A 27602-nucleotide genomic window follows, 5' to 3' on the forward strand; every position below is an offset into this window, starting at 1 on the left:
TGGGCGCGAAGAAGGGGTGGAAGCCGGATTGGTGGAAGACTAACTGGGGGGGAAGGGGGAGGGAGTGAAACTTGATTGGTGGAAGACCAACTGAGTGGGGGGAAGGGGTCGAAGACTGATTGGAAGACCAACTGTAGGTAGGAGGAGGGGGGAAGGAGTGGAAGCCTGATTGGTGGAAGACCAACTGAGTGGGGGGAAGGGGTCTAAGCCTGATTGGAAGACCAATTGTAGGTAGGAGGAGGGGGTGAGGGGGGAAGGAGTGGAAGCCTGATTGGTGGAAGACCAACTGTAGGTAGGAGGAGGGGGTGAGGGGGGAAGGAGTGGAAGCCTGATTGGTGGAAGACCAACTGTAGGTAGGAGGAGGGGGTGAGGGGGGAAGGAGTGGAAGCCTGATTGGTGGAAGACCAACTGACGGGGGGAAGTGGTCGAAGCCTGATTGGAAGACCAACTGTAAGTAGGAGGAGGGGGTGGGGGGGAAGGAGTGGAAGCCTGATTGGTGGAAGACCAACTGTAGGTAGGAGGAGTGGGTGGGGGGGAAGGAGTGGAAGCCTGATTGGTGGGAGACCAACTGAGTGGGGGAAGGGGTCGAAGCCTGATTGGAAGACCAACTGTAGGTAGGAGGAGGGGTAGTGGGGAAGGAGTGGAAGTCTGATTGGTGGGAGACCAACTGAGTGGGGGGAAGGGGTCGAAGCCTGATTGGAAGACCAACTGTAGGTAGGAGGAGGGGTGGTGGGGAAGGAGTGGAAGCCTGATTGGTGGGAGACCAACTGAGTGGGGGGAAGGGGTCGAAGCCTGATTGGAAGACCAACTGTAGGTAGGAGGAGGGGTGGTGGGGAAGGAGTGGAAGCTTGATTGGTGGAAGACCAACTGAGTGGGGGGAGGGGTCAAGGACTGACTGGTGGAAGACTGGCTGAGATGGGAACGGTGGGGAAATAGTCTAGGCCTGATGTGAAGCTGGCGGTGTAGGGAATGGATGGAGGGGCTGAGGCCTGATTAATAGAAGCCTGGCTGGGGGCGGGAAGCCAGGGTGTAAAATCAGTGGGAAACCAGAATGAGGGTTTGGGGAGGGTGGAGGTTGGAAAGGGGGAGGTAGGGGGGTGGCCTAGTCTGGATAAGACCTGCTGAGAATGGGGAGAAAGGAGGTGGAGGAGTGAGGAAGGGTTGTTGCCTCATAGGTGGACTGCTTTTTCTTCTGGGCTTGAGGCTGGAGTAGGGGAAGTGAAGGTGTAGGAAGGGTAGAGGAGTGGTGGGAAGTGGAGGGCTGGTGAGAGTGTGGGGGTGGTTGAAGCCTGGGCAGGGAAGACTGGCCGAAGGAGTGCAGGGTTTGGAATCTGAGAGACGGGGAAAGAACACTGGGCGAGGGATGGAATAGAGCTTAATGTACACTAAAGCCTTCCGCTGAGGAGAAAATTTATCTGGGAATTAATAAGTGAATGAATTTCTTGCACACTGCCTCCCTAACAGGTGGCGTTTGAGGTAATGCCTGGGGCTGTCCTGTGATTTGGGCTTTCTCATTGATCTGCAAAGAATCCTGGTTGAGTGGATGGTAAACGCTATGTCTCTAGTTGTCTCTGCCCAAGAAAAGTCTGCAACAGAAAAAATTATAAAGACTTCTGATTTCAGAAAGCAGTGTTTCAGCTTTACATTAGAATGAAGAAGCTACTCAAAGATAGATGCAGAGTGCAGAAATGTCTTATTAATTCTGAGTTCTGGTTTTCTTTAAAAAGTCTATCTTATCTTGACTATAGACATGTTCAGGTCCAAAGAAGAACCTGGCCAATCGCACGTCCAGGATGATGGGTGAGATTTAAAAAATTCTATTTTCTCTTAGTCATACTCTGTTGGTAAAACAAGTTTCCTAATAAGTATGTGTTTATTTTATTTGGAATCTATAGAGTTTAATTTAGTCATGAGCGTTGTAAGGAAGGATCTTAGAATCTGGAAGTCCAGCTTCCTTCACAACACATAATATTTGTTAGTGGCCAGGAGCTCACAACTCCATGAAGTAACACAAGCCTTGTTGAGTATGTGTAATTTCTAGAAAGTTCTTCGTACTGATGAAATTCGAACCTGCCATTACATAACTTCCACTCCATTGTTGACAGTGCTGTCTTCTAGACGCTAGAATCTAGAGGGACACGGATGAGGTATTTTTCTTTCCTGTGATAGTGGGAGGTATTTTAAGATAGCCTGTCTCCTGTAAGTTTTTTTCTCTTCTGGAATGTTGTCCTATTTTCCTCCTTCACATTCAGGTGCATAATATTGGAGAAGTTACAAACAGGGAAAGAACAGGGAGTCTGGAAATAAACCCAAATACATATGAAAATTTAGTTCACTCTAAAAACATTTCAAATCAGTGGGGAAAAGATGGATTAGTAAACCAACCATTTGAGGATAATTGGTTGACTATTTGGAAAAAATAAGAGTTGGGTTTTTGCCTCATCACTCCTTATATCAAAATAAATTACACATGATTAAATATTTTAAGATAAAAAGCCATTAAAATGTTAGAATACATAGGTAGATTTTGTTTCTAATAATTTTGTAGTGGAAAGGTCTTTCTAAGTTTGATATCAAAAAGCATAAAAATGGCAATTGGTTTTTCCAGTGGCAGGGTCAGCTCCATGTCTGGCCGTGAAAGTGGCAAGAAAAAGCTCCTGAAACAGCCTAAGAAGCAGGCCAAGAAGATGGATGAGGAAAATAAGGCAGTCAAACAGAAAGAAAAAGAGGAGCAGAAGAAGCTCAAGGAACTAAAAGTGAAGGCCGAGAGGAAGGGCCCCCTCGCCACAGGTGGAATTAAGAAATCTGGCAAAAAGTAAGCTGTTCCTTGTGCCTGAGATGATGATGACCCTTGATTCCTATTTAAACGTTGTCTATATTCCTGCCATAACATCTTTTGCCACCTACAGCTAAAATGAAGTGTTGTCTTAGAGCATATTGTACATTTAAGAATAAACTTTCGTAAAAAAAAAAAAAATGGCAATTGCAAAACTGGAAAAGATATTTACATTACATATGTAAAAGGCTCTTTTCTTTAATCTACAAACATGTACAAATCAATAATTTAGTAAAAGGTGAGCAAACAAATAGTAAATGAGCAAAGGATATTAGAATGCAGCTCTTGGGTGGTGCCTGTGGCTCAGTGAGTAGGGCGCTGGCCCCATATACCAAGGGTGGTGGGTTCGAACCACCACCCAGCCCCAGCCAAACTGCAACAAAAAAAAATCTGGGTGTCATGGGCGGCGGGGGGGGGGGGCGCCTGTAGTCCCAGCTATGTGGGAGGCTGATGCAAGGGAATCGCCTAAACCCAAGAGCTGGAGGTTGCTAAAATAAAAAAAAATAAAAAATTTTTAAATGAGACATCATTTTTCATAAGTCATACTGGCAAAGATAAAAATGTCAAAGATACCTAGGTTTGGCAAATTTGTAGGGAAATAGGCAATTTTTTTTTTTTTTTTTTTTAGAGACAGAGTCTCACTTTGTCTCCCTTGGTAGAGTGCTAGGGCATCACAGCTCACAGCAACCTCCAGCTCTTGGGCTTAGACGATTCCCTTGTCTCAGCCTCCTACGTAGCTGGGACTACAGGTACCCTCCCCCAACGCCTGGCTATTTTTTTTTGTTGCAGTTTGGCCGGGGCTGGGTTCGAACCCTCCACTCTTGGTATATGGAGTCAGTGCCCTACTCACTGAGCCACAGGCACTGCCTGAAAATAGGCAATCTTAAACACTCTTAGTGGGAGCAGAGCATAAATTGGTACAAACCTTTATGGAAGGCAATCTGGAAGTATCAAAATTTTTAGTGCCCATGTCCTTTGAACCAGAAATTCCACCACTGGAGCTTTTTCTTTTAAAACAGTTTTATTTATGGCGGCATCTGTGGCTCAATTGGTGGGGCACCAGCCCCATTTATCGAGGGGGGCAGGTTCAAACCCGGCCCCGGCCATACTGGAACAAAAAAGTAGCCAGGCGTTGTGATGGGTGCCTATAGTCCCAGCTACTCGGGAGGCTGAGGCAAGAGAATCGCCTAAACCCAGGAGTTGGAGGTTGCTGTGAGCTATGACGCCCTGGCACTCTACCGAGGGTGATAAAGTGAGACTCCTTGTCTCTTAAAAAAAGAAAAAAGTTTTATTTTCTTTATAATTTCTTTATACATATATTCACATATATGAAAGTGCATAAATGTGGTTATGTCATGTGTGCTTTTTTGTAGTTCAGTGTTTTCTGTTGGTTCCTTTCTCCTTTCTCCATGTCTCTTTTCCCTGTAACCCATGCTAAATATTTATATATCCTTCCATACCTTTCTCCATGTTCTTATATACAGACATTTGCAGGTTGTTTTGGTCTTTGTTCAGTTCTGTAGAAGGACATGTACAGTGGGTGGAGAACCTGAAGCTTTGGGACCACATGTGGACTTCTGAATCCTTGAGTGCAGCCTTTTGACTGAATCCAAACTTCACACATAACAAATCTCTTTATTAAAAGGATTTGTTCTGCAAAATTTGGATTCGGTTCAAGGGATACACTTTGGGATCTGCAGGGCCACACGTGGCCTTGAGGCCACAGGTTCCCCACCCTTGTGGGAAGAGCTATATGTAACTAAGATATATAAAGTGAAAAATGCAATTTTTCACTGTAGAACAATTCATATGCTATTTGTTTAAATAGAAGTGTGTGGACTTGTGCTGATGTGCTTATGCTTAAGAAGGATAAACATGATACATTATTTATCTCTGAGGAGAGGGACTGCTGGAAGGACAGGGACAAAGTGTTCTGTTTGCTCCTCTGTTTAGTGTTATCAGTCACAAAAACTGCCTGATAAATACTGTTTCATTATAGTCATTAAAAAGGTTGGGGTTGGGCAGCGCCTGTGGCTCAGTGAGTAGGGCGCCAGCCCCATATACCGAGGGTGGTGGGTTCGAACCCAGCCCCCACCAAACTGCAACAAAAAAATAGCCGGGTGTTGTGGCGGGCGCCTGTAATCCCAGCTACTTGGCAGGCTGAGGCAAGAGAATCCCTAAGCTCAAGAGCTGGAGGTTGCTATGAGCTGTGATGCCACGGCACTCTACCGGGGTGACAAAGTGAGATACTGTCTCTAAAAAAAAAAAAAAGGTGGGAGTTAGCAAAAGAATGCAGCAAACTTTAGAAAATACACATCTTAGCAAGTAATAAGGAGTGCTGGGCAGTGCCTGTGGCTCAGTGGGTAGGGCGCTGACCCCATATACCGAGGATGGCAGGTTCAAACCCGGCCCTAGCCAAACTGCAACAAAAAAATAGCCAGGCATTGTGACGGGCGCCTGTAGTCCCAACTACTCAGGAGGCTGAGGCAAGAGAATCACTTGAGCCTAGGAGTTGGAGGTTACTGTGAGCAGTATGATGCCACGGCACTCTACCAAGGGCGATGAAGTGAGACTCTATCTCTATTAAAAAAAAAAAAAGGAGTGCTAATTAAAAATTATTTATATGTTAGCAAATTTAAAATATTTAACCCTGTTGTAGTGTTGCTGCTAATATCATAAATCAATAGAACCCTTTGAAATGATTAAGCAAATGTACCAAGATCTGTACAAGTGGGCATATTTTGATTAACTTTTGGAAACCAATCTGAGAAAAATCCAGTTTTTGAAAGTAATCAAATGCACAAAGATACTTTTTGCAGCATTTAATTAAAAATTAAAGTAATATGTATGTGTTCAAAAATGCAAAAGGTCAAATTATAGTTCTTCATGACCCTCAGTCACTTGCCCCCAGATAAGGTATGCCCAGGGCAGATAATTGGCTTTAGTTGTCCTGAGAGGTAAACAGACCTTCTTTTTTTTTTTTTTGCAATTTTGGCGGGGGCTGGGCTTGAACCCACCAACCCTGGTATATGGTGCCGGTGCCCTTCTCCTTGAGCCACAGGCACTGCCCAACAGACATTCTTTATTATTAGTTAGTCCCTTGTGAATTTAGTTAACAGGAGTCATGCCTTTAGCATTTGATGAAGAACTAATAAACTACCCTGTTTCCCCGAAAATAAGACCTACTTACAGGAAAGATAAGATGTCCCCTGAAAATAAGACCTAGCGCATCTTTGGGAGCACACCTTAAAATAAGACACTGTCTTATTTTGGGGAAACAGGGTACTTTCTGAAGCTATGAATGCAAAGACCAGATCCTGGGCTTCTTGTTGGAGATAGCCTTTGAAAATGGACAACAACTTGCCGATCTCTACATTCACTGTATTTTTTTTTTTTTTGAGACAGTTTATGTCACCCTCAGAGTGCTATGGCATCACAGCTCACAGCAATCTCAAACTCTTGGGATTAAGTAATTCTCTTGCTTCAGCCCCCCAAGTAGCTGGGACTACAGGTGCCCGCACAACATCCAGCTATTTTTTATTGCAGTTGTTATTGTTTAGAAGGCCTGGGCCGAGTTTGAACCCGCCAGCCTCAGTGTATGTGGCTGGTGCCGTAACCACTGTGCTACGGGTGCTGAGCGTCTACACTCACTCTAGTTGCAAGTTGGGACCTCTACTTCCTTTGATTTCTCGGCACTGTATTTTCTTTTCTTTTTTTTTTTTTGGGGGGGGGACAGAGCCTCAAGCTGTTGGCGTGGGTAGAGTGCTGTGGCAGCACAGCTCACAGCAGCCTCCAACTCCTGGGCTCAAGCAATTCTCCTGCCTCCGCCTCCCAAGTAGCTGGGACTACAGGCACCCGCCACAACGCCCGGCTATTTTTTTGTTGCATTGTGTGTTTGGCGGGTCCAGGCTGGATTCGAGCCCGACAGCACAGGTGTATGTGGCTGGCGCCCTAGCCACTTGAGCCACAGGCGCTGAGCCGACACTGTATTTTCATTAATGCTGATAATTTTTTTTTTTTTTTTTGAGGCAGAGTTTTGTTTTGTCACTCCTGGTAGAGTACTGTGACATCATAGCTCACAGCAACCTCAAATTCTTGGGCTGAAGCAATTCTCTTGCCTCAGCCTCCTGAGTAGCTGGGACTATAGGTGCCCACCACAACCCTGGCTTTTTTTTTTTTTTTTTTTTTTTTTGCGGTTTTTGACCGGGGCTGGGTTTGAACCTGCCACCTCCAGCATATGGGGCCAGCGCCCTCCTCCTTTGAGCCACAGGCGCCACCCAACCCTGGCTATTTTTAGAGACAGGATCCCGCTCTGGCTCAGGCTGGTCTGGAACTCCTGAGCTCAAGCAATTCATCCACTTCAGCTTCCCAGAGTGCTAGGATTAATGGTGTAAAGCCCTGTTTTTTTTTTTTTTTTTAAACCTTGGGCTAACTCTGTACCTCAGACTTTCACATAGATGAGCACATATGTAGTCTCAACTACGTGGGAGGCTAAGGCAAGAGAATCGCTTAAGGCCAAGAGTTTGAGGTTACTATGTGCTGTGATGCCACAGTACTCTACCGAGGGCGACGTTGTGAGACTCTGTCTCAAAAAGAAAAGAAAAGAAAAGAAAAATTAGCTGGGTGTTGTGGCGGCTACCTGTCGTCCCAGCTACTTGGGGAGGGTGAGGCAGGAGGATCACTTGAACCCAGGATTTTGAGGTTGCTATGAGCTAGGCACTCTAGCCTGGGGCAACAGAGTAAGACTTTGTCTCAAAAAAAAAAAAAGGACTTTTTGTAGAGATGGGGGGGTCTCACTATGTTGCCCAGGCTGGCCTTAAACTCCTGGCCTCAAGTGATCCTCCCACTTTGGCATCTTAGAGTGTTAGGAATATAAGTGTGGGCCACCACACCTCTGGACTCATTTTTTTTGGGCAGGCGGGGAGGGGGTGGAGAGAGAATCTCAACCTGTCACCCTGAGTAGAGTGCTATGGCATCACAGCTCACAGCAACCTCAAACTCCTGGGCTGAAGCGATTCTCTTGCCTCAGCCTCCCAAGTAGCTGGGACTACAGACACCTGCCACAGCGCCTGGCTATTTTTCCGGTTGCAGCTGTCACCGTTGTTTGGCAGGCCCGGACTGGATTCGAACCCGCCACCTCTGGTGTATGTGGCTGGTGCCCTAGCCGCTGAGCTATAGGTGCTGAGCCATCTGCACCCATTTTTAAAGGAGACATCTTCTTTGGATCTTTCATAAAGTTTTTGAGGGTTTTTGTTTGATATATCTTCAAAGCCTTCTAATGTGATTTCCTGCTTCTTTCATGTTAGCGTTTCTGATTAAGCTCATAGGTTCTTCCTTTGATGCATGTGTTTTCTTTTCTTTTTTTAATTTTAGAGACAGGATCTTGCTTGTTGCCCAGGCTGGAGTGCAGTGGCTATTCATAGCTCAGTCATGACCCACTGAGGCCTCAAACTCTTGGGTTCATGCAATCTTCTTGCCTCAGCCTCCAGAGTAGCTGGGACTGTGGCATGGGCTACAGCCTGGATGTATTTTCTAATTACAGTAACATGAGCCTTAACACATAATATAGGGACTTATACTCCTAGTGGTGAATTTTACTTGAAAAAGATAACAAATAAAATCTGCCCTCTTTTTGACCACATATTTCTTCCTTAGTGCTTTCCTTGGACTATTTCTGTTGGTTACTATCCAACATGGAATTGGATATTCTGTCTTTAGGAATTAGGGTGGGGCTTTCTGTCATATAACTTTCTGTGTCATGTTTCCCATCCTTTGTTCCCTTTGCCCAACCTCTCAAAAAATATTTGTGTGTGTGTGTGTGTGTGTGTAAAACACTTAGTATGTAAAAGGGACTCGGCGCCCATAGCTCAGTGAATAGGGTGCCGGCCACATACACTGAGGCTGGTGGGTTTGAGCGCAGCACAGCCTGCTAAACAACAACTGCAACCAAAAAATAGCCAGGCATTGTCGTGTGGAGTCCCAGCTACTCAGGAGGCTAAGGCAGGAGAATCGCTTAACCCAAGAGTTTGAGGTTGCTGTGAGCTGCGATGGCATGGCACTCTACTGAGGGCGACATAATGAGACTCTGTCTCAAAAAAAAATATGTAATAGGATAGGTAAAGTATGAATCACTTTTTAGTTTGTATGAAGTATGAATCACTTTTTAGTTTACTATTTATTGATAACCAAGGCCATGTCTCGACCCATACTTGGGAAACCTTATACCTAGCAAGAGTTTTCTTTCCTGACTAAAAAAATAAACTTGAAGTTTACTACTGAGTAAGTCCAGTGTGCAGCGCAGTACCCGTGGTTCAAGGAGTAGGGCGCCAGCCCCATATACCGGGGGTGGCAGGTTCAAGCATGGCCCCAGCCAAAACTGCAAAAAAAAATAAAATCCAATGTGCAACAGTTGATAAATTAATAGGAAATCTAATCAAGGGTGAGCCAGTGTATATTTTGAAAGACTGACAAAGTAAACGGTGAACCCAGCCTCTATGCCAAATGAAAAGTCCTAAATGGAAGTGTGATAAAGTCAAACTTATTATTTTTTTTTATTTTTACTTTTTTTCATGTCAGACAGGTAATGTGCCAGCGTCGAAACAAGATTTATGGGAGGCACATCTCACGCATGCGCGTGAAAACCCAATCATCACGCTTATGAACTATAAAAGGATCTTTTTTTTTTTTATTTGAGACAGAGTCTTGCTCTGTCTCCAAGGCTATGGTGCAGTGGTATCATCATAGTTCACTGAAACCTCAACTCCTGGGCTCAAATGATTCCCTTGCCTCAGCCTCCTGAGTACCTGGGACTGCAGTAGTGTACCACCATGCTTGGCTAATTTTTCTAATTTTTTTTTTTTTAGAGACAGAATCTCACCTTGTCACCATTGGTAGAGTGTGGTGGCGTCACAGCTCACAGCAACCTCCAGCTCTTGGGCTTAGACAATTCTCTTGCCTCAGCCACCCAAGTAGCTGGGACTACAGGTGCTTGCCACAATGCCCAGCTATTTTTTTTGTTGAAATTTGGCCGGGGCCAGGTTTGAACCCGCCACCCTCGTATATGGGGGTGCCCTACTCACTGAGCCACAGGAGCCGCCCCTAGTTTTTCTGTTTTTTGTAGAGATGGGGGGTGGGTCTCACTCTTGCTCAGGCTGGTCTCAAACTCCTGCCCTCAGGTGATCCTTCCTGCCTCAGCCTCCCAGAGTGCTAGGATTACAGGTGTGATCCACCCTGCTGGCCAAGTCTAAATTTTGATATGTAACACCTATCAGACTTAACACCTATAAGACTTCCTTATAGCTATTGTATCCACTTCTTATAGCATTTTAATATCCTCCATGGCTATGTGTCATAATGTGAAATAACTAATGACAAGATTACCTCTGATGTAGCCAGGCTCCAGCACTGAAGTGATGCTTACTGCAGCATTGGTCCTCAGACTGGAGTTCGGTTCTGTGTAATGAGTGGCTAACAGTGAGGTATCCAGGCTGCTGTCTGAGGAGCTGAAGGGTCCTGCACAGGAATGTACCTGGTTTCACAGTATGGACAGCCATTTGGTAATTAATGGCAATAGGCAAAGTGCGTGGCACAGAGCAGTGGAAAACAAATGCTGGGCCCGCTGGCATATTAGAAGGCAGAGAAGCAAGAGGCCCTGACATCATGGCTCACTGCAGGGAGCATTTGCAACTTTGAAAACACCCTTTGTTGGGCTTCCCCAGCCTGGCCTCAGCCTGACCGCCCTCCCTCTCTCAGCCTCCCCCCAACTCTCCGTTCTCCGTCTCCCTCTTCCCGGCCCTCCCCTGCTCTTCCCTGGCCTCCCATCCCCAACCCTACCTCCCCATCCGCCCCACTCCCTAAAACACAAAAACAAAAAACAAAAAAAGAAAAGAAAACACCCTTTGTCAGCTCCCTATGAAGTGAACTTGAGTCCTTGTCCATTCACCTTGATAGCAATCTCAATCAGGAGGTCTTCTCCAAGTGGTAAAGCCCTAAAAGAGGACCTCCTTTCCCTTTTACCTACCCCTATTTTTAATCTGGTCAAACTTACAGCAAAATTTTATTTTAAGCTTTTTGATTTTCAATTGCAATCTCTATCCTCAAGTCCTTTTTTCCCCATGGCCCCTTTTCAGGACTTACTTTCATACCTTTAAATAGAAATAAATCACTTGGCAGAAAACAGGCTTCTCACTGACAGCTAATGATACTTGGCCAAATTTCTTCCCCTATCTTTGATTTAGCGGTAAAGACTAAGTAGAAGCTTTTTGCTTCTAATTTTTTTTTACCTTCCCTATTGTGATCCTAATTTCATAAGGGCATAAAGTCCTAAAAACTTTTTGCATTTCAGAAACTCTTGTTGTTCTCTTCATTACTTGAGATGTTTGATGTTTGGTTGTATATAATGCTGATAACCTTCTTTTAAAAAGTATCTTTTATTTTTGCAGTTGGATTTTCGCTCTTGGTTCCAGCAATGATGAAGACAAGCAGTTTGGTAAGTATGAGTCCACTTAGAGCAGTAATTTACATTTTGAAGTGTCTCTGTAGAGGTGACTGAAATGAGATTTGGGATATTTAACATAAGCTGATCCTAAAGTTCATCTGTTCTAGGGCTTTCTCTAGGTTGGAAAGGAAGTTTATTTTAATTTTATTTTTTTTGAGACAGAGTCTCAAGCTGTCGCCCTGTTTAGAGTGCTGTGGCATCACAGTTCACAGCAATCTCAAACTCTTGGGCTTAAGCGATTCTCTTGCCTCAGCTTCCCAAGTAGCTGGGACTACAGGCACCCACCACAATGCCCGGCTATTTTTTTGGTTGGAGTTGTCATTGTTTGACAGGCCCAGGCTGGATTCGAACCTGCCAGCTCTGGTGTATGTGGCTGGTGCCCTAGCCACTTGAGCTACAGGTGAAGAGCCAAAAGGAAGTTTCTTTTTCTACCATAAGGAGTTAAGGAGTTTCTCTGGGCTTCTTTTCCAACTTACTTCCTTTACCATTTTTTGACTCTGGGTCTCCTTTCATTTCCTATCTTTCATGGGAGATGTAAATATTTTTTTCTTTTCTTTTCTATTTTTTTTTCTCCAAGACAGAGTCTCACTTTGTTGCCCTTGGTAGAGTGCTGTGGTGTCACAGCTCACAGGAACCTCAAACTCCTGGGCTTAAGTGATTCTCTTGCCTCAGTCTCCCAAGTAGCTGGGACTATAGGCACCTGCCACAATGCCTGGCTTTTTGTTTTGTTGTTGTTGCTATTTTAGCTGGCTGGAGCCAGGTTCAAACCCATCACCCTCGGTATATGGGGCCGGTGCCCTACCCACTGAGCCACAGGTACCGCACATCTTTTTTTTTTTCCTCTGGGAGATGTAAATTTTAACCAGCTCTGATTTATGGATTTTGGTTTTAGGGAGTTAAATATGTGGGTAACCAGATTTTATCATGCTTTAGATGCTTTCTAATTCTCTCTTTCTTTCTCTGGTTTAGTTGTGACCACAAGGAAAGCACTGAAGAGACAGATTCCGTGAGTAGGAGAATTATCAAAGCTTGACTTTTTCTTTTTTAAAGGAAAAGAACCTGATGCTCTGTGTAAGAAGATTTAAGAGGAAACATCACATTTCCTCTATGAACACTGTGGTGCTCAGCAAGATCTGTTTTTTTTTTTTTTGTTTTGTTTTTTGAGACAGAGTCTCACTATGTCACCCTCAGTAGAGTGCCATGGCATCACAGCGTACAGCAACCTCAAATTCTTGGGCTTAAGTGATTCTCTTGCCTCAGCCTCCCAAGTAGCTGGGACTACAGGCTCCTGCCACAACACCTGGCTATTTTTTTGGTTGTAGTTGTCATTGTTGTTTGGCAGGCCCAGGCTGGATTCGAACCCACCAGCTCTGGTGTATGTGGCTGGCGCCCTAGCTACTGAGCTATAGGCACCGAGCCAGCAAGATCTGGTTTGACCTCCCAATCAGATTCAAAATATTAGATTCCTTATCCCCAGCCTATTATCTACTTGGTCAGTTTCTTCTTCAAAATGTTTGTGAACTGTGACTTAATTTCTCTTCCAAGCCCTTACCAGGTTTTATTCCTTTTTAAGTAGACTCCTGACTCTGATCTCTCCTAATCAGATCCAGTCTGTATTCCACTTCCATATGAATCTCCTGAGGCACTGCTTTGATCATATTGATCCCCAATTCAAATAGCTTATATAAAAATCAAACTGTTTAGCCCAGTATGTAATCTGGCCATAATCTATCTTTTAGTCTTATCAATTGCTATTTCTATTAATGAATCCTCTACTCTAACCAGAGCTAGATGAAGGGGTATTTCTTGTCCAGGTGCCAAACTATAGGATATGCTGAAAAAAAATTACTAGAATAAATCTGAAATATGGTGCTAGATAACTATGGTTTCCACATTGATTCCTTGAGTTTAATAAGAATGTGAATTGGTCATTTCTGCTCCCCCATCAAGTCAATTAGTGCTGTTGAGTGGGAAAATTTTTTCTGGCTAGCTCTGATATATTTCTGTTGAATATTTTTTTCTCTCTGTTGAATATTTTTACATGTAAGCCACCAAAACCTGACACTAATGTGTGAAAAGATATTTAAAGCTGTCAGTTATAGTCAGCTGAAATCGTATAACAAAATAAGGCATTGTATAAAGCTATTAATTGGATATTATCTTTTATTAATTATACTTTTAAAGTTAGGTTTATTGGTTTATTGAGTTATGATTTATATACAGTGAAATTCACTTTTTTTTAGGTGTACAGTGATACATTTTAACAAATGTGGTAGTATAACCAAATAGAAAAATTAGTTTCTTCTAGCCTCCACTAGGTAAATGTTGAAAAAATATTTAGAGAAAATCTGTTGGCCGGGCGTGGTGGCTCACACCTATACTCCTAGCACTCTGGGAGGCCGAGGCATGTGGATTGCTTGAGCTCAGGAGTTCGAGACCAGCTTGAGCAAGAGTGAGACTCAGTCTTTAATAAAAATAGAAAAAATACTAGCTGGGCATAGTGGTGGGCACCTGTGGTCCTGGCTACTTGGGAGGCTAAGGCAAAAGGATTGCTTGAGCCCAGGAGTCTGAGGTTTCTGTGAGTTATGACACACTTACCCAGGGCAACAGAGTGAGACTCTGTCTCAAAAATAAAGAAAAAAAAATCTGTTTTAGGGGCCCCACAAGAAGTACCAACAGATTTTGGTCCAGTCCCAGGTGGTGTCTGTATATGGAATACTATAAGAAGAGTGGATTTGGGAGGACAGTGACTAGTTCAGTTTGGGGCATATTGGAATTGAGGGACTTGTAGGCAGGCTGATATTAAAAATATCTAACAACTAATAGAACACAGGCAGAGATTTATCAGGACAGATGCCTGCTGGTCAGAACAGATGCCATCAATGAACAATTGGTAAGGCTGTACCTATGCATGCTGACTAAATATTGGCCCTGCCCGCAGGATGTCCAGGTAAGAAGTTGGAACTATGGAGCTAGATGTTACAAGTCAGGGTGGATATAATGGATTGGGCTGACATATTGAGCTTGGTAACCTGATCCTCAGGAATTGATTGGATTGCCTTGGAGAGAGTCTATGGATAAACCCTAGGGTTGACCTGGGGAATTCAAGTGAGTGAGAAGAAATGGATAGAAAGATGAGATGAGGACCAAAAGATAACTGTATCCCAGAAATCAAGAACAGAGAAGAGTTTTAAGGATAGAACAGTCAACAGGATAGCAAAGGCCCATCAATTTGGCAGCTTAAAAGTGGTGAACATGGTGGAACTAGACTAATATTTAATGTCTATAGGCTGGGAATGGTGGCTCACACCTGTAACCCTAGCACTCTAGGAGGCTGAGATAGGTGGATTGCCTGAGGTCAAGAGTTTGAGACCAGCCTGAGCTAGAGTGAGACCCTGTCTCTAAAAATAGCCAGGCATTGTGGCAGGCACCTATAGTCCCAGTTACTTTGGAGACTGAGGCAAGACGATCACTTGAGGCCAAGAGTTTAAGGTTGCTGTGAGCTATGATGCCATGGCACTTACAAGGGTGACAAAGTGAGACTTTGTCTCAAAAAGAGAAAAATTTATGTCTAGGGTGGCGCCTGTGGCTCAACGGAGTAGGGCGCCAGCCCTATATGCCAGGAGAGTTCAAACCCAGCCCCGGCCAAAAACTGCAAAAAAAAAAAAAAAAAAAATTATGTCTGTAACAGGTCATACAAGTCATGTAACAGTGTATTATTTTTCTCTTTGGCATAAAAATATATCATACCAGGTGGCGCCTGTGGCTCAGTGAGTAGGGCGCTGGCCCCATATACTGAGGGTGGCAGGTTCAAACCCGGCCCCAGCCAAACTGCAACAAAAAATAGCCGGGCGCCTGTGGTCCCAGCTACTCGAGAGGATGAGGCAAGAGAATCGCCCAAGCCCAGGAGTTGGAGGTTGCTGTGAGCTGTGATGCCACGGCACTCTACTGAGGGTGACAAAGTGAGACTCTGTCTCTTAAAAAAAAGGTATATCATACCTATGGTCACTACTTGGAAAATATAGGAGTGTGACGAATTTCAACCTGTTGGTACCTTTGACCCCAGAGAGTGTTCACTATTGGCACCCTTGGTTGTGCAGGGGCACTTTTGAGTTTAACTTCTGACAGAGCACTCTTTCAGTTCAAGAGGGGGTGCAGGTTTTGGGTTGCAGGGAGTGGTGCTGAGGAGAAACCTCTCTGCTAGGCTGCCTCTCTCTATTTGCCTCTGCTTTTCCCAGATAATTGGATCTCAAACTCGATAAAGAAAAATGATGACATTTTCTACCTAGATATTTCCCTGATTAGTTCCTCCCCTGCTCCAAAACTATTTGAATGTGTACAGTCTGACAGAGCCCATATCACTCGCAATGCATGACATTGAAGGACATGACCGTCCTTCCAGAAGGACAGACACCTTCTTTTGGAAGTATGTGAAACAGATGGAAAGATGCAGTAGGAAGATGGAAAAGGTGGAAAATCAGGAATAATGGAAAGATTGAGTAGCCCTAAAGAAGGGGAACAGAATTACTGTAGGAAAAAAAGGAATTGACAAGTGATCATATTCATTGTAGAAAAGGTGGAAAATGCCATATCAAAAAGACTGTTGCATTCATATTTCTCTTTTGTTTTTCCCCTCTCATCTCTCAGCTACAAGATGTTTAACTTGGAATCAGATGATGAAGACTTCTATGAGGAAAAGAAAGCTAAGATATTGGAAATAAGCAGTGATGGCAAGTATACTACTCCCTTAGAGAAGTAGCTGAGCTCTGAAATCTCATCATACACGTAATTTGAGGATCCTAGTCAGCAAACTTTCTCTTCAGAATCACTTACTAGAAAGTGCCACTGTTTCTTTCCTTATATGGCTGGATGTGGATATTGCTAGATTTCCTGTATCCTTGTTAATTTCCTAACACAGCAGCTACTGTTCTTTCTGCCTTAGACCTCAGGCAGCTGCCTCAGTAGAGTTCTTGCCTGCATAGAACTACACCAGTGTAGTAGAGGGGAGAAAAGTCAAAAACAGCCTAAGAAATATGGCAGCTACTCTGCTACTCCCTCTTTCTCTCTTCCCTTCCTCCTCTATGTGTGGAAATGACAAGGAGGAGAGGAGTAGGTGGTATGGATTTTTCCTGCTTGCTGGACACTTGGGCAGGTGATGGTTGTGGGCCAGCTGGCAATGACATGTCGGGAAATTCTCCATCAGGCTGTTGATCTCTGCTATTTGTCATTCCCTTTAGGTTTTCTAGAGATTCCTGTGTTTCTTAGAGCCTGTTTCCCACAGCAGATCCTTGCCTCTTTGGATTCAGAGGCCCTTTTAATATTTGGGGAGGCTTGGAGCTTTACTCCAAGCTTTACTCCACAAACCTACCTGCTTAGTGGGCGTGAAACACAGGAAGACTAGAAGCTTCTTAAGCATTAGGGATAGTATTTCCTTGATGTTTGTTCATTCAGTACCAGGTTTAGGGCATGATACATGAGCACCTAGTTAATGTTTGCTAAGCTGAACTCAACTGAAAATGGGAAGCACTTAAAGAGTAAAAGGAGTAGGTGCTCTTATGATAAAGCCTTCCTTCCTTCCCACTTGCAGTTGAAATTTAAAATTTTATAAAAGTAGGGGCACCCTGCTTAAAATATATTAAAAAAAAGACAATGTACTTTACTTTCTCCAGGTAATTCTTAGATCACTACCCAAGAGCTATCATTGGCCAGTTTCCTACCTAACCTGGGATATTACAGCAGGGAAAGGAGAGGTGGCTTGGAGACCTAGTCTCCTATTGTTTCACCACCTGTCCTGTCAACCACCTGGGTGGCTGTGCCTGAGAGTGACAGGTCCAGGTGTAGATTAGGGGATCTGACATGATAAGTTGCTCAAATGAGAAGGGAGCTCCAAGGAGGCAGCTTGAGGGCAGGGCAGGAGTGACAAGAACAGAAACTAGTTTACCACCAGAGGCCACGAGGTGCTGACTCCTTGAATCAGAAGAGACATGTTTTCTTGAGGGTGAACTTTCAACAAGGCTGTTCTTACCTTGCTGACCTGTGGACTCTGCCTGTGGGTATCTGTTCTAGCAATAGAGGATGCTTCAATAGGACTGGTTTGATATGTTTCTTTACTGTTCTCCATCTGGCATTTCTTTTGTTATTGTAATGAATTTAGGAAATTCTATAGAACAAAAGATCTGATGAGCTTTTAAAAATACTTCTAACTTGCTTCTGACCTTTCTCACTGTACAGTCATTTTTATATAAGTAATGTGTCCTTACTTTTAAAAAATTTTAAATTTCAACTGCAATGGGAAATCTTAACATTTTCTAGGAAGGAGGACTTTTTTTTTTTTTTTTTGAGACAGAGTCTCAAGCTGTTGCCCTCGGTAGAATGCCATGGTGTCACAGCTTGCAGCAACCTCCAACACTTGGGCTTAAGCGATTCTCTTGCCTTAGCCTTCCAAGTAGCTGGGAGTACAGGTGCTCGCCACAACGTCCGGCTATTTTTTTTTTTAATTGTAGTTGTCGTTGTTTAGCAGGCCTGGGCTGGGCTCAAACCTGCCAGCCCTAGTGAATGTGGCTGGCGTCATAACCACTGAGCTATGGGCACCAAGCCAGGATAAAGAGTTTTTATACCGGGCGGCGCCTGTGGCTCAGTCAGTAAGGCATCGGCCCCATATACCGAGGGTGGCGGGTTCAAACCTGGCCCCGGCTGAACTGCAACCAAAAAATAGCCGGGCGTTGTGGCGGGCGCCTGTAGTCCCAGCTACTCGGGAGGCTGAGGCAAGAAAATCGCTTAAGCCCAGGAGTTGGAGGTTGCTGTGAGCTGTGTGATGCCACGGCACTCTACCGAGGGCCATAAAAGTGAGACTCTGTCTCTACAAAAAAGAAAAGAGTTTTTATACCATAAATACACCTTCACATCTTCCCCTCATGACATGGCTTAGATTTTTTTACATCTATAATCATACAAACCTAGATCTTGGGTTCCAAACTGACTCCAGAGAGCATGTGGTGTTAGATATGCCAGCCTTTGTTTCCAGATGATAAGATGCTCAATGAAGGTAGTGGTGTTCTGAATGTTCCCAAGGCCTCTCAGAGGGTGCTGGTGTCAGGACCTTATTCCTGACTCTTACATCAGTGGTTCTGAGAACTTTGCACTTATGGTCTAATGAAAAAAATAAAATTTTGGTGACCAACAGAGTTGCCAGTTTTTATCTGACTAATGAAGGAAATAAAACATTTCAACTACCATCTATTATCACCATAATTTCATAAAGTAAAGAGCACCAAAAATTTAGGACATAATCACAAAATAAAGGACAGTCTTTTAAATTACAGAAATTTAACCTGATGGGAATAAAAAACACCACTTTATTATTATTTCTCTTATTATGCTGTGGACCAGTGAAAATCAACAGGTCTTCAGACCTGTATTTAGGAAACTGAGCAACTATATCATGCTCCTTAGAGAATATGATGTGGAAATTGCCACTGCACTTTGATTGCTATTTTATGTGTTAATTCTGTTAGTAAAATAAAAAGGAACAGAGGGAAACCAATCTAAAATAACTAATTAATTGTGATTCAAAAGGTCACAGTTCACAGCTTATTTAATTTGTGCTTAATAATTCCCTGAAGTTTAGTGTATAAGGTGGGGAGTAGAGGGAGCATATTTATACATGTATGTGACTTTGTTTCTTCTATTTCAGATGAGATTCTGGAGGAGTTCTCTTATACTGGCAAGCATCCTACTATTGCGAAGCCTCTAGTGCCTATTGATGAGGATTTTAAGGGTCTCAAGTTAAAGGAAGGAGATTCTGATGATCAGGGAAAAATTGCCTCAAAAGCATCTGTTGATGTTGGTGAGCAACACCATATCTTGGTGAAAATCTCTGCCAGCCATCAAATGATCCTAAGGCCAACCCAGGGATTTTATTTTATTTTTTTTTTGTTGTGAAGCAGGATGGTTTAATCATTGGGTATCTCAGAAATCTTCATTCAGGAAGTGGAGGGAGGGAGTGGGTCTGGGGAAGGAGTTGATAAGAAGGAATCAGTCATGCAACGTCAGTGATTTTGCAGCTGTGGTGTAGCCCTGGGTTCAATACTGGTTTTGGTCAGCCTTGGCACTGGCCTTGTTCATGACTGGAAGGAATGGGAACATCACAGTCTGCTCAGCAGGGCCGATCTCCACTTTTTCAGGTCCCACATGCAACCCAGGGATTTTAGATCCAAAGTTGTCAACTGATGAAAAGCCTGTATCTGTGGTGGAACAACCAAGGAAGAGGAAGGAAAAAACCAAACATATTTCTGTTACACCTGGTAAGCCAGTCATGCCAAGTATGCCTGTCCCACCAAATATCCCACATAGTTGTTGCCTGCCAAGTATGTCTGTATTGTTGGGTTTGCCTGTCCCTCCTACTAACCCTGTACTGTTGCTGTAACTTCCTAGTAGCCACTGGAGGCAGCCATCCCAGTGAGAGGATTGCTCTGGGAATGGGAGAGGAATGCCCACAAATTTCTGATGCTCTCATATCAGAGTGTTCTCTGTTCCACTGGCCTGGAGTGTTCCTTGCCTGTAGCTTTTGTCCTGAGGATATCCCATTGTTCTTAGGACTCAGTCCAATTGTCATTTCCTTAAAAAGTCATAAGTCAGAGTGGCTCCTGCCTCCTGGGTTCCTAAAGTTATAGAGCCCATCTCTACTAAAGCACCAATCACAGTTATAATATTTTCCTGAATCTGTCCCCACTAGACTGTGAGAAGACTCTTTCTCATCTTTTAGTTTCCCTCAGGGTCTAGCCTGGTTCTTGGCATGTAATAGAGTTTAATAATTTTTTAAAAACAAATGAATGAGACTATTAATGCATAGATCTCTGGTTAGAGCAACTGGCAGGATGGGTCTTAGATGAAAGTAGAAAGATTTGGCTTGTACCTAGGCTGAAGGTGCTACCTAGGCTGGGAGCCACTCCCCAGAGAAAATGTGTGATCTGTGTCATACTTCAGCTGCACATACCTCGTTTGCTCTCACTGCCTAGCCTCTACTGGCATGCTCCTGTACCTTTATATCCCTCTGTGCCTGTGACAGAATCCTGTCCAGCTCACACACTGCTGGTAGCCCTGTGATTTACAGGTGAGATCGTTTAGCATGACAAACACAGCACCATGCAGGGCTTCAGATGCTTGTTTAAAGATGTTGCTCTGGGCTTGGCTGTGTGGGATCTTCCTGAGTTTACCTTTTTGTTAGTTGCTTGATGGTACCAATTTTAAGGTACAAATGAAGTATTATCTTTTCAGCTGTTAAAGAACCAAAGAAGCGTGGTCCTTCCAAGAAGAAACCCAGTGCAGCAGACGTTGAAAAGGAGAAGACTGGGTATGTACTACTTATGTTCAATTGAACAAGAATTGATTATATACTTGTCACATATTAGGCAGTCCACTGGGCACTTAGGGGTTCTGCAAGGGGATAAAGGAGTTTGGCTAGGCTTGGGAGGAAGGAGCAGCCCAAGTGGGAGGGCCTGAGAAGGGGAGGAGTCTGTCCACTGGCTGGGTGTGAGTGCTGGCTTCTGCCCCCACAGCATCTCTGGTCTCTTAAGGTTTCCTTTATCCTTAAACTCAGATCGAGGCATGTATAGCTAAACAAGACACCTTTTTTTTCATGACCACTCATGTACACTAAACCAAACCAAAGGCAGTGGAAATGATGAAAAGGCAGAAGTGACAAGTTCTCGATTGTCAGAATTGGAGGGAGGGTGGTCAAGATTGTCTTCTAGAGAATGAAAGAAAAATAATCAGTGTATTCAATACTAATATGAAACCAATATATAAACAATTACACTCCCATATGAATGATAAAACACAAAGTCTAGCAAGGGGAGGGGAGAAGAGGGTGACGAGAGGGTAAGGGGGGGCGATTGGTGAGCTCTCACCTAATGTGTACAATGTGAGGGTGTTCATAATGCCCCCTGGATGAAGGGGTCAACTACAAATTGAACTTTACCTTGGAAGTAAGAATAATGTAACCTAAAAATTTGTACCTTTTATTAATTTGAAATTAAAAAAAAAAGATTGTCGGGCGGCGCCTGTGGCTCAGTCGGTAAGGCACCGGCCCCATATACCGAGGGTGGCGGGTTCAAACCCGGCCCCGGCCGAACTGCAACCAAAAAATAGCCGGGCGTTGTGGCGGGCGCCTGTTGTCCCAGCTACTCGGGAGGCTGAGGCAAGAGAATCGCTTAAGCCCAGGAGTTGGAGGTTGCTGTGAGCTGCGTGATGCCATGGCACTCTACTGAGGACCATAAAGTGAGACTCTGTCTCTACCAAAAAAAAAAAAAAAGATTGTCTTCTATGATTTTCTAGTGCTCTGGTTGAATTTAGTTATTCTTACAATGATGCATAGTATGTGATTTTTTAAAGCCTAAATTTTTTAAGACAGAGTCCCACTCTGTCACCCTGGGTAGAGTGATTTGGCATCATAGCTCACAGTAACCTCAGTCTCCTGGGCTCAAGCAATCCTCTTGCTTCAGCCTCCTGAGTAGTTGCGACTACAGGTGCCTGCCATGATGCCTGGCTAGTTTTTCTATTTTTAGTAGAGATGGGATCTCACTCTTGCTCAGGCTGGTCTCCGACTCCTGAGCTCAAGCAGTCTTATTCATTTCAGCCTCCTGAAATGCTGGGATTATGGGCACAAGCCGCTGTGTCTGGCTTAAAAAGGTTAAATGTTTGGATGACATGGACTGTTTGTTCTTTTATTTTGCTTAAGCTATATGGTTGATACTGAAAACAACTAATAATTTAGGCCAAAGACATGTGCATACTTAAAGAAAGGGAAAAAAAATCAACATTTTCTCATTTAGATTCCAGGAACTTCCTACTTTTTTCCTTAAAAATATGATACAGTAAGCATTATTTTCTTTATTTTTATTTACATTCAGGAGTAATATACACACGTATACTTACATCAGAATTGTTTTATAAGAGAAGACATGTGGCTCAGCGCCTGTAGCACAGTGGTTAGGGCGCCGGCCACATGCACCAGGGCTTGTGGGTTCAAACCCAGCCAGGACCTGCTAAACAACAATGACAACTACAACAAAAAAACAACTGGGTGTTGTGGCAGGTGCCTGTAGTCCCAGCTACCTGGGAGGCTGAGGCAAGAGAATCACTTAAGCCCAAGAGTTGGAGGTTGCTGTCAGCTGTGATGCCATAGCACTGTACTGAGGGCGACATAGTGAGACTCTGCCTCAAAAACAAACAAAAAAAATGCCTCTAAAGTTTTCAGCCAGTTATAACAAGTTTGATAATTGAACACATTCAGCTGGAGATATAGTGTTAGCTAGTTGGAAGTGGTGTATAAGGTAAATTCAGAACTAGGTCTCAGGAGAGCACAAGAGTACAGATATAGGTGTGGGAGTCAATCCTGTTGAGGTTGAAATGGGCTTCACACCTCTGAGAATGGGCAAAGAGCAAAGAGAAGACATTTACAAATGGAGGCTTGGGAAATGCCCTCATATCTAAGAAAGAGGATAGAAGAGGGAGCAGCAAGAGTCCCTTGATGTTACCTTTTATGCATGTATTTCTCCTATTGCTTAAGCTATACAAAACTTAATTTCTTTGCAGGGATAAAGAATGCAAAATACCTGGATGTTTCTTTCGTGATCTTGAGAAATCAAAACGATATTCTGGAAAGAATTTCAAGCGAAATAGAGATGAACTGGTTCAGAAGATCTACAACCTGTTGAACATCTCTGTCTTTGATAAAAAGGTAGACTCAATGAATAAGCATTGATGGAACACCTGCTATATGCCAGCACTCTTAGGTGCTATGAGGTGTGCTAATTGTGTATACTTCCTGTCCTTGCCAAGAGGCGGTTTAGGTGGGAGATGAGACATGCATACATTAAAGAATATGTACAGGTTGTAATGTATGGGACAGATGGTTATTACCACAGGAGATCAGCAGAGGGAGAAATGTCTAAGAGCCTAAACGGTCAGGAAATCGGATTGCCTGGAAGAAGTGAGACTCTGATTCTTGAAGGACGGTAAGTGGTGAGAACAGTGACGGGAGAGAATGTGTGTGTTGAGGCCTGACTTTCAGGAAGAGAGGATTTATGTGGAAGGATAAATGGGAAAGAGCTGTATTACCTTGGGAGGGTTAATTAACCTCAATTTGCCTTAGTTTTCTCATCTGTAAAATGGGGACAATAACAGTACTTACTACCTCAACGAATTATTGTTAAGTCTACGTAAATTAATACACATAAAATACCTAGAACATAGGCGGCACCTGTGGCTCAGTGGGTAGTGCGCTGGCCCCATATACCGAGGGTGACGGGTTCAAACCCGGCCCCGGCCAGCTAAAACAGCAGTGGCAACTGCAACAAAAATAGCAGGGAGTTGTGGTGGGTGCCTGTAGTCCCAGGTACTTGGGAGGCTGAGGCAAGAGAATCACCCTAGCCCACGAGCTGGAGGTTGCTGTGAGCTGTGACGCGACAGCACTCTACTGAGGGTGACAAAAAGAACAAAAAACCTAGAACATGGCTTAGGACATAGTAAGCTAATTATTTTTTAATATCATAGGACCAGATAATGGAGGGCCTTGGAAATCAGGTTGGAGGAAATTAGATTTATATCAGTTGGTACCACTGTATAGTAATAGGACATAAAGTGGCTGCTGAAAGAAATTAATCTGACAGTAGCTTGGGGGTATGGACTGGATTAGAGAGAATCTCAGGGCCGGGTGCAATGGTTCACGCTTGTAATCGTAGCACTTTGGAAGGCCAAAGTGGGAGGATCACTTGAGGCCAGGAGTTTGAGAGAGACTCTGGAGGCAGAGAGACCTGTTGGTCACTAGGTTTTTCAGGTTATTGTCTCTGCTGGCAAGACTTTCTGGAGGGAAGTTCTCATATCTTCCTAAAGGTTTCTGAGGGTTTGGTGCCCTTCTCATGACAGTGATGTTACATCAGATGGGCGGAACCTGAAGTGTTCTGAGTTGGATTTTCAGTTCTGCCTCTTCCACTCCAGCAGGCTTATCTTTCTTTCCTTGGCTACCCCAGACTATTCATACAAGGAAGCCCAAAACCTGCCTTCATGTGGTCTGAACAATCTTCCTGTGTCCTGATTGCCTGTTAGTTGTCTTACTTGGACTTTATCTTGTTTTTTATTCTCCCCAGAATGTTTACATTTGTGTGCCCTTTGAATGGATTTCTTCTCAAACTTGCTCTGATCAAAGAACCTGGGGGAAAATTTAGTTTTACTTTTGATTAGAGGGAGGAAAACTCTGGAGTTAATATTTTCTGATTTGCCTAGAATTGCTTTTTGACTCTTTCTGTTTGCTTTTCATTCTCAGCTGCCAGAGAAAATAGACATTGGCTGGAATAAAAAGATGCTGAGAACTGCTGGCTTATGCACCACTGGTGAGAAACGTCACCCAAAGAAGGAGCGCTATGCCAAGATCCAGATTTCTGTGAAAGTCTGCGACTCCGCAGGTGATGGCAGGATCCTTCTCACACCGCGCTTGTTAAGTTATTACTAGCTAGCAGCCTGTGTCACAGCTTGAACTGTCATTCCTCGGTGGACAGGCCTAGTGTGTGTTGCTTAGAGGACATTATTGGATGTTTCACCATCCCACTAGGCCCACTGTTCTTTCTACATTTCCCCCTTGCTACCACATGTCCATTCTCTCAGTAGCCGAGGTTCAAGGTCCTGTATATCTAGTCAATCGCCAAATCTTCCTTAGCAGTGGCTCACCATTCCTTCTATACCTATGAGTCTGCCCAGGGATGGGCCTTCTTCCCTTTTTTTTTGAAACCATCTTTCTCTGTTACCTAGGCTGGATTACAGTAGTGCAGTCATAGCTCTCTCTGCAGCCTCAAACTCCTAGGCTCATAGGCTCTTCCTGCTTCAGCCTCCTGAGTAGCTGGGACTACAGGTGCCCACCACCACATCAGCCTAGTTTTTTCTATTGTTAGTAGAGATGGGGTCTTGTTCTTCTTCAGACTGGTCTTGAACTCCTGACCTCAAGTGATCCTCTTGCCCCGGCTTCCTGCAGTCCTAGGATAACAGGCAGGAGCCACTGCCCTGGCTTTCTCAAACTTCTAATGTATTAAAAAACCTAAGGCTTTTCAAGACCTGGAGCCTGGCTTTTGAGGCAGTTGTAATCTGCCCCACTCCACTTGGCCAGACTTGTCTCTTAACTACTTCACCACTAATCCATGCTCCAATAGGCTCTTTTCACACTGGCCTACAAAATGTACCACAAGGTGGGTGTGGTGGCACATCCCTGAATCCCAGCTACTCAGGAGGCTGAGCCAGGAGGATCACTTAAGGCTAGGGGTTTGAGGCTGCAGTGAGCTATGATCATGCCTGTGAATAGCCACTATACCCCAGTCTGGGAAACAGTGAGACCTCATCTCTAAAATTAAAAAAAAAGTACTACATGTTCACATGTTTTACTACAACAAGAATGGCCTTTCTCACTTTGAAAATCTAGTCAATTGGTAAGGGCCCAGCTCAGATCCCAGTGTCTTCTCCCCACCTTGTCCACTTCCATCCTAAAGGGCAGAAACCAGGTCTTGTCTGGATATTTTTCTAGTAGTGCCCCACAAAAAGATGAGCACACTGGAGTTGCTCCGAAAAGACCTGTTCACCAAAGGCTATCTGCCGTTAATGCAATTGTGTTGAAATAGGTGGAAATTTCACTTTCAGAATTCTGGGAAGGTAACACTTGTGCCTGCTTGTGTGGGCTTCTAGAAGATAGCTTGTGTCTGGTGGGCTCAAAGTCTAGAGTTGTTGGGTGACGGATCAGAAAAGGATCAATTTTAGTGCTCACTTTATTTTCATTCCTCTTTCAAGACCGTCTCCGGGATACTTTGATCCATGAAATATGCCACGCAGCCTCCTGGCTGATTGATGGTGTCCGTGATTCTCATGGTGATGCATGGAAGTATTATGCCCAAAAATCCAACAGGATACACCCGGAGCTGCCAGCAGTCACCCGTTGCCATAACTATACAATTAACTACAGGATTCAATATGAATGTACTCGATGCAAAACCAGGTAAGACGCTTCTCCTCAGACTTTTTTTTGAGACAGAGTCTCACTATGTCACCCTCAGTAGAGTGCAGTGGTGTCACAGCTCACAGCAACCTCAAACTCCTGGGCTTATGCAATTCTCTTGCCTCAGCCTTCCAAGTAGCTGGGACTGCAGGCACAATGCCTGGCTATTTTTTGTTTGTAGTTGGCCTGGGCTGTATTCAAACCCATCAGCTCTGGTGTATGTGGCTGGGGCCCTAGCCGCTGAGCTACAGGCACTGAGCCTCTCCCCAGACTTTTCCTACTTATGTTTTACTATGGTTTCCGCTGATTTTTAATCAGCAAAGTGGATTGCTATCTGACTTGAGTAAAACCTCTCCTTTCCTTGCTCTTCTCCACTCTCTGTCCTAATTTAAACTGGCCCTGTTACTGTTGGTGCTCCACTCTCTGAGAACCCAGAGAAAATTCTTGGTTTGGGCCCAAGGCCAACCTCTCAGAGCTGATGCTGAGGTACAGTGACTAATTCCTTTGTTGTATTGTGTTTGTTCCTTTCCTTGCTAGGGTAGGCCGCTACACCAGATCATTGAATACTGACCGCTTCATCTGTGCCGTATGTAAGGGGTCTCTGGTTGTGCTGCCTTTAACTCGGAAGGATGGGACCCCCATTGCGCCCCATGTGAGACCATTTGCCAAGTATGTGCAGGAGAATTATAGAATAATTCTGAAGCAGACAGCAGGAATTACCCATGGGGATGTGATGAAAAAGCTTAGCGAGGATTATCGTGCCAATAAACAAAAGAAAGCTCCTTAAGGTTATCACAGTATGAGCTGAATCCTTTCCTGATAAGAAGTTTTAGAAAAGCCTGTTTCTGTGAAGTTATCAATATTAGAACTAAAGTACGTTTTTAGGTTCATGTTATTAATGATGATTATTCTTAACCAGTGGCTCTGTTGCTAACCATCTTGTGCCTTTGACAGTACTCTAAAAAAGCCCTTAGGGTCTACCTTGACTTTTACTGTGACATCATAGTTTTAACATGTAGAACTGAATACAAAAGAAAAATAAGTTTAAGAATGGTGGGTTAAGAGAATGAGGATAATTCTGGAAAAAGAACAAGTTTTGAAAGCAACGCTTCAAAACCAGGGGTACCGTCTGATGTAATCTATCATATCAACCTAGACAGAAAAGACAAATGTGTTTCAGGAATTTACTTGCTAATAACATTGAGTGAAACCATCTGAGCCATGTAATTGTTCAT

The 27602-nt window shown here is 43.9% G+C and overlaps 2 protein-coding genes and 1 non-coding gene across 3 annotated transcripts; 2 read left to right on the forward strand and 1 right to left on the reverse strand.

Annotated features, from left to right (window-relative positions):
- The first annotated feature begins 2436 nt into the window (after positions 1–2436).
- On the forward strand, positions 2437–2971 carry LOC128578107 (translation machinery-associated protein 7-like). The gene has a single exon (XM_053580546.1). The coding sequence runs from the start codon at positions 2589–2591 to the stop codon at positions 2817–2819; it is 231 nt and encodes a 76-aa protein (XP_053436521.1). The 5' UTR covers positions 2437–2588; the 3' UTR covers positions 2820–2971.
- Positions 2972–9406: 6435 nt separating this feature from the next.
- LOC128578885 (small nucleolar RNA U13) lies at positions 9407–9510 on the reverse strand. The gene has a single exon (XR_008377979.1). It is a non-coding gene; the product is annotated as a small nucleolar RNA U13 (small nucleolar RNA).
- A 9544-nt stretch (positions 9511–19054) lies between these two features.
- On the forward strand, positions 19055–27602 carry GCNA (germ cell nuclear acidic peptidase). The gene is made up of 7 exons (XM_053580347.1): positions 19055–19179; positions 19517–19636; positions 20610–20685; positions 22929–23073; positions 24658–24796; positions 26163–26367; positions 26905–27602. Exons 5-7 carry the CDS (start codon positions 24694–24696, stop codon positions 27152–27154), a joined length of 558 nt encoding a protein of 185 aa, XP_053436322.1. The 5' UTR covers positions 19055–19179; positions 19517–19636; positions 20610–20685; positions 22929–23073; positions 24658–24693; the 3' UTR covers positions 27155–27602.

This window comes from Nycticebus coucang, chromosome X, assembly GCF_027406575.1.
Source record: "Nycticebus coucang isolate mNycCou1 chromosome X, mNycCou1.pri, whole genome shotgun sequence".
Taxonomy (NCBI): domain Eukaryota; kingdom Metazoa; phylum Chordata; class Mammalia; order Primates; family Lorisidae; genus Nycticebus; species Nycticebus coucang.